The sequence below is a fragment of the Hevea brasiliensis genome, chromosome 8 (genome assembly GCF_030052815.1).
Source record: "Hevea brasiliensis isolate MT/VB/25A 57/8 chromosome 8, ASM3005281v1, whole genome shotgun sequence".
NCBI classification, from domain to species: domain Eukaryota; kingdom Viridiplantae; phylum Streptophyta; class Magnoliopsida; order Malpighiales; family Euphorbiaceae; genus Hevea; species Hevea brasiliensis.
The window spans coordinates 7,209,025-7,222,735 of NC_079500.1; the positions used below are offsets into that span (position 1 = coordinate 7,209,025).

General features: G+C 33.6%; 1 protein-coding gene across 1 annotated transcript; it reads right to left on the reverse strand.

The window, feature by feature from the left end:
* Positions 1 to 2,731: 2,731 nt before the first annotated feature.
* On the reverse strand, positions 2,732 to 3,621 carry LOC131181996 (secreted RxLR effector protein 161-like). The gene is made up of 2 exons (XM_058150621.1): positions 3,201 to 3,621; positions 2,732 to 2,793 (listed from the first exon to the last, which is right to left on the reverse strand). The coding sequence occupies exons 1-2, from the start codon at positions 3,619 to 3,621 to the stop codon at positions 2,732 to 2,734; spliced, it is 483 nt and encodes a 160-aa protein (XP_058006604.1).
* Between the last annotated feature and the right edge of the window lie 10,090 nt (positions 3,622 to 13,711).

The window sequence follows — 13,711 nt, forward strand, 5'->3', positions numbered from 1 at the left end:
GAGTTTACTAGGGTATAGATTGGTTGTCGATGGAAGGAAAAAGAGTAGTGGAATTGGTAGTTCAATTCATCAAGTAGAAAGCATATTTATAAAGACGGGATATGCGATACATTAATATGAAATAAAGTATTGCAATTTTTCTATACAAATTAAGAATGACACCAATTCGAAGTCTTAATAATGGTCAATGGGAAAGTCTCCAAGGACTTAAAAATGTGAATGTTTTGAAAAACTAAGAACTTACTATCAACTCTGGTGGAGCCATTTTTTGAAAAAACAATGAGAAATATATTATTCTTTTAAAAGAAAACAATGTGAAATCTCACTTTATTCAAGATGCCATTTTTTTTATCAAAAATTTTTTAAATTGACGGAATTTCCTTAAAGCATTTGACTAATTAAATATAAATATCTATAATCGACATAAATTTCTCAAACAATTGATTTGAAGAAAAATTAATACAGATATATAAATTAGGACACTATAAACAAGAAATCAGATATGACAATTTACAATAGTGTTTTCAAACCAAAATTTTCTACCTTAATATATAAATTCTGAAAATTCCAAGGTAAATATAACATAGTTATTTTAAGAAACAAACAATAAAATCAAATATTGAACATATAAAAGACATCAAAACAAATAGAAGCACATAACCTATAAGTGATATCATTTAATTAATACATGTTACCAACAGGCAATAACCTAGAACACAAATGTGCCTACAATCGCAACATATGTAAGGGAAAAGGTGGGAAATCAAAAAGAAAATATTAAGAACAAAGAAAATAAAAATTTACCTATTTTAGACAGCTCCCGAAGACTGTTTACATACCTTCTCAACAGGAAGATCAGGTTCACGTAGATCTATTGATTTCTACCGAAAATTTGATGGAGCTTCCACCACAAAGTGGATATTTTCCCCAATTAGATATTCAGATAAGTTTAACAAGAAGCATAAATATCCATTTAGGACCATCAATAAATAGATTAATTTTTCCTTGACTTACAATCATACACATAATCCATAGTTCAAGTTGAACTAGTGCATATATATATATATAGCTAAGATAATTTTAGAGGATAAGAAAGCTAAGATGTTCATTACAAGTGTGTGTGTAACATAATAAAGATAAGGATGTCTTAAAAGTGTTGTATTTGCATTTCAGTAATGCATGTATAGTTTAGGACTGGGTTTACATTATTCAAAATGTATGAAAGGAATGAATCTTTATTATGACTGATAATTGTTTGTACAAACGCTTATAAGTCAGCTTATAATAATAATAATAATAATAATAATAAGTTAGGGAAAAAAGATTTTCATTTTGGTGTTTCTAAGCACCATGCTTTTAAGCTAGGGGGTGTTTGGTCTAATTTATGAAAATTAACTTATAAATAGCATTTAAATTTTTAGGTAGTTACATGATTAGTTAAAATACTTATAAGTGATAGATAAATAGCTGATATATTTGATAAAAAATAGCTTATAAATAGATTTTTATTATTAAAATTACTATTCAGTGAAATTTTAAAAATTAATTGAAGGCAATATAATAAAATATTTAATTAAATTAATTTATAAGTACTAAAAAAACAACTAGTCTCCCCTTAGCTTATTTTTTTAGCTTGTAACTCAACTTATAAGTTTAGTCAAGAAATATATGTCCTGACCTTTATTATTATTTAATAAAATCTCTCTCTATATATATAATAGACTTATAAGTTGAAAAAAATATTATAAACAAATAGTTAAGTTTATTTTTATAATTTATAAGCTGGTTTGATTAACTTATAATAAGCTAAGACAGTACACTTTTTTAATTTGATCAAATAAATTTTTTAATAAGTAATTTATTATATTATTTTTATTTAATTTTAAAATTTCATGATAAATTTTCATTTAATTTTAAAATAATTTAACATTATTTTTAGTTACTTTAATAATAATTGTTCTTATGAGTAATATTTTACTAAAAATATCAATTGTTTATAATTATTTGTAAATATTTTAATTAAATAATTAACTATTTAAGATTTTAAATGTTTATAATCTCTAGAAGGTGCCATTAGAAATGAAGTTCAATCCAAAATCTCCACACATGTAGACTGGGACAAGATTTTTTGGGCTTAAGATCGCAGGCTAAATGGCTAATGGCTGTTGGTTGTGGAGGAAGAAAAAGGACTGGACTTAGAGCATCAAGAGAAAGCATTTTTATAGAGATGGGATGGATGTCAATAATAGCGTTCGCAGTGCTAACTTAAAATAAATAAAATATATTTTTGAATATATAATAGGCTGAATACTATTGATTGAAGATTTAATAGGCTGAATAATATATAAAATAAATAAAATTTATAAATTTATATTTCAAATTTATTATAAATCAGATTTAAAAAATAAATTTTTTCAGTATAGTAATAAACTTGTCTTGCATATGTTAGGACTCCGACAAGCTGGATTCACAAATGCTTGGGGTATTTTTAAATTAGGAAGTGAAGAATTTTTGATGCTGCTAACCTATAAAATTAGGGGATGAAGACTAAAGTAAACACCACGGCTAATCATGATTAATATTTAATTAGAAAGTGAAGATCACGTTTACATCTTTTTGATATTACTGTTGGAAATTGGAGGGCGAGAAGGATGGACTTAAATGAAACTTTATTATGAAGGATTAAACTGAAATTTTACAATCCCCTCATACCCAATACTTATACACATAATCACACGTTACACAATGAACCTGGGCCATGTCCCCAGTTCAATCCCCTCTCCTCCCATGTACCTATCGATAAAAAAAAAAAAGAAAACTAACGCATATTTATACATGCTCTAGGTCAATGGAAGAAGCTCCAATGATGGCGGTGAGAAGCTTCTCCAAGAGTCTCGATTTTTCTGCAGCTTGAAGAAGTTTCAAAAGCCTTGAGAGTCTGTAAACTTATGCTTTCTCACTAAGTATTTGTAAAGAGTATTCTAGACTATAGTCGGTGATGAATATCTCAATACTCCTCCTCAGCACTGACTCTCTCTTAATGTATGTCTGCTAATCATGCCAAGTAGTCTTCTAAAGTAGTCGAGTTTTGCACCATTGAGCCCTTTTGTGAATATATCTGCAACTTAGTTTTCGGTCTTGACATATCTCATTTCAATGTCATCTTTAAGCACATTCTCTCTTATGTAGTGGTAATGTACCTCTCACATGTTTCGTTCTTGCATGAAATTTTGGATTCTCTGCTAGTTGGATTGCAGAATTGTTTTGATAGTATAACTTCACTCTATAGTTTTTGGGTTGAAATATATCTTTCAATAATTGTATTAACCATTTACATTCTTGAGCTGCTGTAGCTGTTGCTCTATACTCTGCCTTGATACTTGATAGAGATATTGTCGGTTGTTTGTTACTGCACCAGGAGACAAGTCTTGATCCAAGATTGAACACATATCCTGTAGTTGAGCTCCTTGTATCATGGTCGCCAGCATAATCAGCATCACAATGCCCGACTACCTCACATTTTTTGTCTTTCTTGTATATTATACCATAGTCACTTGTACCTTGAATGTATCGCAGAATTCTCCACGCAACTTCTAAGTGAGGCTGCTTCAGTTTTTGCATAAATCGACTTACCAAACTCACCACGTATGAGATATTTAGCCTCATGAGGTGAGATATATTAGACTGCCAATTAGTTGTCTATACATAGTCACATCTTCTAAGTCATTTCCCTCAGCAGAGCATAGCTTTGTATGTACTTCCACTAGAGTTGAAATAGGCTTGCACTCTAGCATTCTGTACTTCTTTAAAAGATCCTTAGTATAATTCATTGGTATACGAAGAGTCCTTCATTTTTTCATTCTACTTCAAGACCAATGAAATGCTTTAACTCTCCTAAGGCTTTCATTTGAAAATGTATCGATAGATTGGCTTGGATTTGATGAATCTCATCTTTGTCATCTCCTATGATGACAATATCATCGACATATACTAGTATTATAGCCAACTTACCATTTTAAGCTTTCAAAAACAAGCTGGAGTCTGCTTGTGCCATCATATAATCACTTTGAATTAGGAACTTGTTTGCTGGTTTTATAAGCACCGCAAGTGCACGGATCGCTAACAAGTAATAAAGTGATGAGTAGAGTATCGTTCATACGATGAGTTATAGGCGTAAGTACTAAACTATACAACAATCTTAATTGTTTAAACTGCCAAAGGTTATAAGAGGGTAAATTCTAAACTAAGATAAATAACTGTTGAGAATTAAAGAAAGTAAATCCGGAAACTTAAGGAGAATTCTAATTATGTGAATAATTCTGGAATTTTAGATTTCACACCTTCACCTTGTTATGATTTTAATGTTGCTTTATCAATAGATTAAGTATTTGTTTCTTTGATAGAAATTAATCCTAAGATATCCTAGATCCTCTTTCAAGGTATTTAAGGTGTATTTCAATTAGAGCTGATGGGGGCCGAATCCACCAAAAATAATTCCTACTCTCTAAAACTCAAATAAATTGCAGTTAGGATGAGTAGAGTCAAATCCACAGGGACTGATATTTTGCCAATTCTCTGAAAGCCAAGTAAACACAGATAAAATTGAAACGAGGGAATTTATGCGAAATATAGTTAAATTAAATAATTATAGATCAATAATGAAAAAAATCAAATTATGCAATCATTTAGCAAAGGTAATCTCAGTAAAGTTCATAAGTTGATCATCGACACAAAGAATAATCTTAAAACACTGCAATAGATTGGTTAAAGTTATTGAAAACTCTTTTAATAACCTAATCTTTCCTTAATTTTGGATTAATCAGTTATGCGCCTATGATTAACCCCTTATTAACGAACAATCCTGACATGCGCCTAGGATTCAATATGCTAATAGCATAAAGAATTAGAAAGACCTGACCCTAACCAACAAGATCAACAAGCGTGATTGTTCAGATTAGATTATATATTCCTATAGCACAACCTGAAAATCTGGGTATAATCAAATCATGTTACCTGCCACTTATTATCAAAATATCTAAACAATTGCGGATTTAGATATTCAATTGTTGAGTTGATATCTTATCAATTGCACAACGAGCTCTTATTTAGGGGTGGCCATGGTTCAGGAATCGCCGGTTACAGTTTCTGAACCGCCAGTTTAGGTTCAATGAAATCATGAACCTGAACCAAACCACCAGGGGACGGTTTGGAAGACAGTTCCTGAACCGCCGGTTTCGGTTTGAGCCTCGGTTTAAAACGGTTTGAAGGGCAATTCGAAAAAGAACGGTTCAAGGCAGTTTGGAGGACAGTTTGGAAATGGTTTAGGGATGGTTTAAGGGTAGCTTAGACCAAAAAAATTAGAGAAAAATTTTATTGATTCAAAATTTAAGTTATATTTGTAAAAATATTTTAATTTTTCTTAGAAATCTTTCAATCAAAATAAAATAAGAAAAAAAAGAAAGAAAATAATTTATCTTTAAGAAAAATTTAATAAATAAAGACTTGAACCTGATTAAAAAACTAGAGATGAAATTAATTTTTTTTAAAGAAATTAGCAAAAAGTGTATGAACTTAATTTTGCCTAAATATCCCTTTAGGATTTAGAGGAATAAAAATTTCTAGTTCTATTACTTGCCTTTTTTTAAAAATTATATAATAATTGATAATTAAAAAGTATAAAAGAGAAAAAAAATTAAAATAGAGGGTATTGGAAATTTTATTGAGGATTTAAAGTAATAACAAAGTAATTGAGATAGTATTGAAAATTTCAGTAAGTATATAAAATAATAAAGTAGGAAAATTGAGAGAGTATTGGAAATTAAAATGAGTGTAGAAAATAATTATTTAGAGAATTTGAGAAAAATTGAAAAAATATTAAGAATTGAAGAAAATGCAGAGAATAATTGTGTAGAGAATTAATGATATATATAAATGAATTAGGAGTGAGGTAACATATTTATTGAATTTTTTTATATTTAAATCGCCGGTTTAATCCGGTTCGAAATCGTCGGTTCAATCCGGTTCGGAACCGCCGGTTCACGGTTCTTAAAAAATATGAACCTGAACCAAATCACAGAAGGACGGTTTCGGTCCGGTTCGAAGTCGGTTCCGGTTTTGACCGATTTTGGTCCGATTTTGACCGAATCGGTTTCCGTTCAAAACCGGACCGTGGCCACCCCTACTCTTATCTAACTAACTTTGGAAAAGAGAGAAAAAGTAGGTATAAAACTTGTTCATCCTAATTTCCCTTCCTATTTAAAATATAATCTTTCCAAAATTAGGCCTGAAGTCAATCAAAATACAATCTTCAGTCATGCATTTGACTCTGTCTTTGCTTTGTATCTGCGCGACCTTAAGTTGTGGGCACGACTCAATGGACAGTTTTTGGAAATTGGCCCATGACATGCGAAATTCTAGCCAACAGTTCAAATATTCACAAAAAGCATCCAAAATCTCCACTTTTGCAATCATTCACCATCACCTAGCCAAAAAACACAAAACCAAATAAATTTCAACTTATTTATTTCAATATTTTCTCAAAATATCAAGCAAAACCAATAAAATATATGCCAATTATGCACATTATCAAGAGCCAAACCCTACTTTTATTGGTGATTAGTCCTAATCAAAACCCTTTGAGATCTATGATTAATTTTGAAACTCCACAAAGGTTATCAGCCTATCTCTAGGTCAGATTTCCTAGGTTCAAAATCTTGATTTTTCAATACTAATCTTCACCTCTTAGTTTCTCAATTAGTATCTTAGATCATGACTAGGTGGGTACCAACATATAGCATGCAATAAGAATACAAGAGATTGAATCAAAGAACAAAACTCAATTCTATTAAATAAAACTCAATATATATCTATAACAAAAGTCAAGAATGCTACTTTCCAAATTTCAGAATTTAAGGAGTTACTTACTCATGGTGAGTTTAACAAACACAATGTAATTAAAGTAAAAGCACATAAAACCAATATGAAGACTAAGAATAAAAGAACTGAGGGAGGATTCTGTAGTTGTGAACTTGTGAAACTTTGGCTGAGAAGTTTGTCCTTAGCATTGATGTGATCCTTCTTCAAGACGGCTAGGGTTCCTCAGGAAAGTTTCTCTCAAAACTCTCCCCTTGTATATGTATGTGTATGTATCTGTGTATCTCCCCTCCTTTTCTTCTCTCTCCTTATGTTTTCTGCAGGCCTCTATTTATATTAGGTGTCCTAGGGTTAAGTCTTAGAGTCCCCAGAGCATTAAAAGTCCAATTGGTGCGCTAAAATAGGAGTTAGAGTCGGATTTAGAAAGTTGTTGAAATGTAATACATGGCCCGTGTGTCACTACACGGCTTAGGGCATGTAAGTTGCTGGAGCTGATGGCCTCTTTTCGGATGGGGGGAGCAGTAAGTTACACGGGCCTTGGATGCTTACATGGCTCGTGTACTTGTGCATGCTCCATTTACTTCTTCAAGCCTTAGCAATAGAAGGTTACACAGCCTGTGTACTGTGGCTTTGCTGCAACTTCTTCATGGCTAGGCAGAAAGTTACATGGGTCCAGGGCTGTGTTTACACGACCCGTGTCAACTTGCCTTGCTTCTTAAGTTCTTTCAAGCTTCTTTCTTTGCTTCTATGCCTAAAAATTTTCTTCAAAATACCTAAAAATATGCAGAAAATATAGATTTTAGTATGGATTAATGAAATTTACAAAAACTAATAAAATTATCAAGTATGCATGCAATTACCTATCTAAATGCCATGAAATATTGTACAATTGTGCTTAAAAACATATATATAATATAAGTGTATTAGAACTCTACTATCTTCCTATACCTCTTGGTGCTTGCTTCAACCCATAGAGTGCCTTCTTTAGCTTGCATACATAGCCAAGGTTTTGCAATACTTTCAAACCCTTGAGGTTGCTCCATGTATATCTCTTGATCCAATTCTCCATGTAGGAATGCATTCTTCACATTCGTCTATCGGAGCTTCCAGTCCTTAGAAGCAGCTAAGGCTAATAGAACCCATACTATTGTAATTTTTGCCACTGGACTAAATGTCTCATCATAGTCCAACCCATATTTTTATGAGAATCCTTGAGCCACTAATCGAGCTTTATACCTCTCAACTGATCCATCTGGATGTCTCTTTATTTTATAAACCTATTTGCAGGATATAGGCTTTACGTCTTTGGGCTTTGGTACCAATTCCCAAGTCTCATTCTAATTTAAGGCCTTTATTTCTTCTTCCATAGCCTTCCTCCATTCCTTATTTAAGGATGCCTCCTCATATGTGATGGGCTCTTTCATGTTGCCATCCTCAACAATGGCTGCATTAGCATATTTTAGATTTGGCTTTCTTTGTCTCTCTGATCTCCATAATTGTAGCTGAACTTTTTCTCTATCTCTATCTTCTTGAACTTCCTTAAGCCGACTTGGTTGCAATTCCTCTGATGTCAGTTGATGCACTCCTGTGTGCCATAGAGATTTAGCTTTTTCCAATGACTTGCCACTGACTTGTTCATTATCTTGTGTCTCTTCAACTTTTCATCTTGTTCAAACCTTTCTTGTAGCTTCTCCTCAATTTCCTTTGAATCGGGTTGAGGAGACCACCAAAATGAAGTGTCATCAAATATCACATTTCTTGAACTATAGCACTTTCCTGTTGTGGGATCACAACATTTCCATCCCTTTCTTTAGTTATCATGACCCACGAATATGCATCTAATTGCTTTCTTGTTGAACTTACTCTGCAAATAATTAGGCAGAAACACATAACATGCATAGCTAAAAACTCGAAAGTGACTTACAGTGGGTTTGATGTTCCACAGCTTCTCGAAGGGTGAAATATATCCAAGCAGTGCTAGTGGTAGTTTATTAATCACATGAGTAGTCGTTTTCATGCATTCTGCCCAAAACCAAGGTGGAACATTCTTTGCATGTAGCATGCTTCTACAGATCTTTGTAAGATGTCTATTATTTCTTTCAGCTACTCCATTCTGTGGTGGAGTATTTAGACAAGTCAGTTGCCACCATATCTTGCACTCTTGCAGATACTTTGAGAATTCAAATGAAGTATATTCGCCTCCATTATCGGTTAGAAGAGATCGAATTCTCTAATCAAGTTCTTCTTTTTCTGCGGTCTTTTTAAACTCTTTAAACTTGCACAGAGCTTTTGATTTATTCTTCATAAAGTATACCCAGGTGTATCTTAAGAAATCATCAATAAAGGTTATCATAAACAGATAACCATTTATGGATGGTTGCTTCACTGGGCCAAATACATCTGAATGAACCAACTCAAGAGGCTCCTTTACCTTGTACTTTGAATCATCAAATGGCAGTTGATGTGCTTTCCCATACTGGCATCTAGCACATATTGCATCCTCTTGAATATTGAGCTAAGGAAGTCCTATAAGCATAGACTTCCTCATCATTAGCTTCAACTTATGGTAACTCAAGTGCCCTAGGCGTGCATGCTATTGATCAGCCGTCTCACTTTTTTTAGTCTTGTCAACATAAGCTGTTTGTGATAACATCACATAAACAGACTCCAAACGTCTACCCTCCATGATAGGTAGATTGGTAAGTTTTAAACTTTGGCACATCTTAACATCATTAGGCCTGAACACCACATAGTTGCTAAAAGATATTAGCTGAGATACAGATAAAAAGGTTCTTGGTCATACCTTCCACATTGTAGACATTTTGTAACTGCACAGGCCATGGACTATTGTGAGGAGCTATAACAGTTTTGCTAATTTGAGTTATTGGCAGTCTAGAGTTATTGGCAATTACCACAACTGTCTCCCATTAAATTTTAACATTCCCAATAATTTTTCTTTATCACCAGTCATATGATTGGAGCAGCGTGAATCCATGATCCAATCTTTTTTATAATTGATTTGTCCTTCGCCTGTGACAGTGAGTGCAATCTCCTCTTGTGATTCAACACTGCTGAATTTCATAGGCTCTTCTTGCTCAGTGAACTTATCATTATTGCTTGGCTTTATAGCAGAACAAGAAGCTTGAAAATCCCATTCATCTTCAATTTCAACTTTAGATTATGACGTTGTCGCAATGTTCCCTGCTCTTTTATGCCAGCAATCTTGAGCATAGTGGCCTTTTTTGTCACACTCACAACACTAATAATTATTGCGATAATTTGTCTTGTCCTCGGTCTGATTATGGTTGTTCTAGTAGTGGTGAGCTCCCCCTTGTTGCCAACTCCTTCTTGGTTGATGATTTCGCCATCCTTCTTGTTTTGATCTTCCCCCTATTCTTGATCTCGCAACTTTTGGATCCTTCTTCTTGCTCTTCTTTTTACTGAATAGAGCTTTCTCATTTTCTTTGACTGAGACTTTAGACATTTGATTGTCTAGAGCCTCCTGATTAGCTAAAATATTTTCTAACTCATTCAAATTTGGCTCTTTAGCCCATTGATGGGTTACTGTAATAAGAGCATTAAACTGGGGGCGATATCCATGGATTATGATTCTCTTCATTCTAGTCTCAGTAATGTGATTTTGAGGATCCAATTTTGAAATTTCTTGACATAGAGATTTAACTTTAGTGAAATATTTACTTACCTTCATGTCTTATTGCGAGATTGATAACAGCTCATTCTCGAGTTGTTGCAACTTTGCGTCATTCGTCTGAGCGAATAACTCAGCAAGAGTGTCCCATGCCTCTTTGGGGGTCTTTGCATCCTTGATGGGTTGCAACAATTCATCCTTCACTGAGATTGACAAAGCATACATAGCTTTGCCAGACCTAGCCTTCCTTTTCTTGAGGTATTCGGAATTGGTTGGAGTTGATGTTTTAGCTCCTCCAACAATCTCCCACAAATCTTGACCAAGGAGATAAAACTACATATGAGTACTCCAAGTACTATAATTATTATTATTGAGTTTTTCTAAAGTGCTAACCAAAGTCGACATGTCCGCCATAATGATTTGGTCATTTGCTCCAATAAATTAACCAAGCTTGGTCCCTAACCAACAAGCTTTACAATCCTAGACTGTCCACGAGCAGAATCTCCTTCAATTCCACATCGATGACTGGCAGTGCCACTTCTTGGCAACTTAACACGATCTTCGACTATCTGCTTTTAAAAGATTTGGTCCTAGACCAATGCGTTCCACAGCCTAGCTGTGTCTGATTGAGTCTCTTATTATAGCACTTAAGTTTTCATGGTCATTGACCATTGCCTCTAATATCGGTCCCTGACAACCAAACTCTGATACCACTTATTAGAAATTGGAGGATGAGAAGGATGGACTTAAATGAAACTTTATTATGGAGGATTAAGCTGAAATTTTACAATCCACTCATACCCAATACTTGTACACACAATCACACGTTAAACTTTCAAATGAAAGTGTAAAAACACATTCTGCACTCTTTTACTAACTCACGTGCACACACTTTTGGCACTCAGACTATTTAGACATTAGGACACTCTCACACACTTACACGCTAGTGTTGCTCTCAACACTTTCTCACTTTCATTTACTTGCACTGGTACACAGCACACACTAACACATATTTATACATGTTCTAGGTCGGTGGAAGAAGCTCCAACGATGGCGGTGAGAAGCTTCTCCAAGAATCTCAATTTTTCTGCAGCTTGAAGAAATTTCAAGAGCTTTGAGAGTCTGTAAACTTATGCTTTCTCACTAAGTATTTGTAGAGCGTATTTTAGATTATTGGAGGGGGGGAGAGTCGGTGATGAATATCTCAATAATTACTAGTCTTCCATTAATTTCCTTTATTAATTAGGCTTTTGCAAGGAAAAAAGAGGCTGGCCCCGGCCTTGTGCTTCATTTTTCTAAAACATTCCATTAATAAAACTAAAAAAAGATAAGAATTAAAAATAAATAAATCCGTATTAAGCATCAAGGTCTTAAAGCAATTAGTCCAAACAAAATTTCTTCTCGACGTGTATTTGGGTAGGAGTTATTTGAAAACCAGACAAAACGATGATCACTATGCACAAATCTTCTTCATAGCAACAGTTGAAATTATTTTCGTTGAGTACTTTCGATATTTAAAAAAAAAAAAAGACTTTCTTTGATGCTGCTAACCTATAAAATTAGGGGATGAAGACCGAAGTAAACACCAGGGTTAATCATGATTAATATTTAATTAGAAAGTGAAGATCACGTTTACATCTTTTTGATACTAATCTTCCATTACTTTTCTTTTTATATTAATTAGGCTTTTGCTAGGAAACAAGATGCTGGGCCAGGACTCTGGAGAATTGACTCAACCTAACCGATTTGAATCAGGACAACTAACTTAAATTTTAATTAAAAATAAATAAAATAACCCTTTAAAGATTGATTTACATAATAAGAGAGATTTATTAAGTATGCGAATTTTCAAGCTCAAATAGCACAACTGAACTCTTGAAGAAAGGTGTTAGTTTTGTTAAATATCTTATCTCCTGGTGGAGACGGGCCCTCGCCGACAGTGAAGTTGGGAAGCTTGCCTTTCTCCCTTGCTCTAGCTCAACTATTAAAATAATTTTACTTCATAATTTTGATTAAAAGTTATTTGAGTCAAGCCATTATAATTGTGAACCTTACTCTAATGCATTTGTATTTTGGTAGTAATGCAAATTGATTTAGATAATCCTTTAATTAAAAAATAACCCTTTAAAAATTGATTTAGATAATAAAAGAGATTTATTTGGTCATCGAATTTTCAAGTTTGAATATCACAGTTGACCTCTTGAGAAAAGGCGTTAGTTTTGTTAGATGCCTAATATGAAGACGGGCCATCGCCTGACAATGAAGTTAGGGAGCTTGCCCTTGCCCCTTTACTCGAGCTCAATCCAATATCCCACGGTCCAAGACAGTTTAGGCAGCCTTACGAGGCCCTTGACCAGCCCATTGCAATCAGACCCAGCTTCTTTGATCAACAAAAAGTTAAAAATCACCAGGATCATTGTGTTTTTGGGTTCTGCTTCGAGTCTTGTTTTGATTGAAGTTTTGTGGCTTTGAAGGTTGGGTTTGCTTTTGTGGAGATTTTGTCTTTATTTTGTGAGTGATAGTCCGCAGAGCTTCTACTGTTATTGTTTTGATCCAGATGCCATTCGCTGGGCAAACCATTACTGAGGTGGTCATTGCCCCTGTTGCTTCCTCGCATCTGTTCACTTTGGTTCTTGTAGTCTGAATTTTGGTCAATGTTGCTTTGCTTTGCTGGTCTGGGACGCTCATTCATTTTTCTTATCTTGCCGCATTTTGACATGCTGCTCCTACCCTTAGATCTACATCTACGAGGAAAGGGTTTCTCATTGCTGGAAATGAGGCGGAGGCAGCTGAACACTAGCAAACCACAATATTTTATGGTTGAATTCAGACTTGATTATTATAACCATCTAGTATGCCTTAGCAATATAACACGAGTTGAGATGACCATGTCACAAATTTAAGAAAGAGATCAGTGAGATATGAAAGATATGATAAATTCATATGCACACGTAAACCCAACTATTAAAATAATTTTAGTTAATAATTTTGATTCAAATAATTTATATTAAAAGTTATTTGAGTCTATTACATCACTCATGCTTCAGAGAATGTTTTCATAGGCAAATTGAATAACGAAAAAGAAATCAATTAATTTGATTTGGGAAGTTGGCTTATTGGGTAATTAATTTAAACAGAATAATAAAAAAATGAAACATCCCTGGTATAATCCTTTCAACAAGTACTTAA

What these genes read in the sequence shown, in the direction of transcription:
- LOC131181996 (XM_058150621.1), bottom strand. Translation starts at nt 3,621, where the DNA reads ATGCAAAAACTGAAGCAGCCTCACTTAGAAGTTGCGTGGAGAATTCTG. An exon ending in AAGAACGAAACATGTGAGAG is followed by an intron (nt 2,794 to 3,200) that starts GTACATTACCAC and finishes TTTTATCGATAG; the next exon opens with GTACATGGGAGGAGAGGGGA.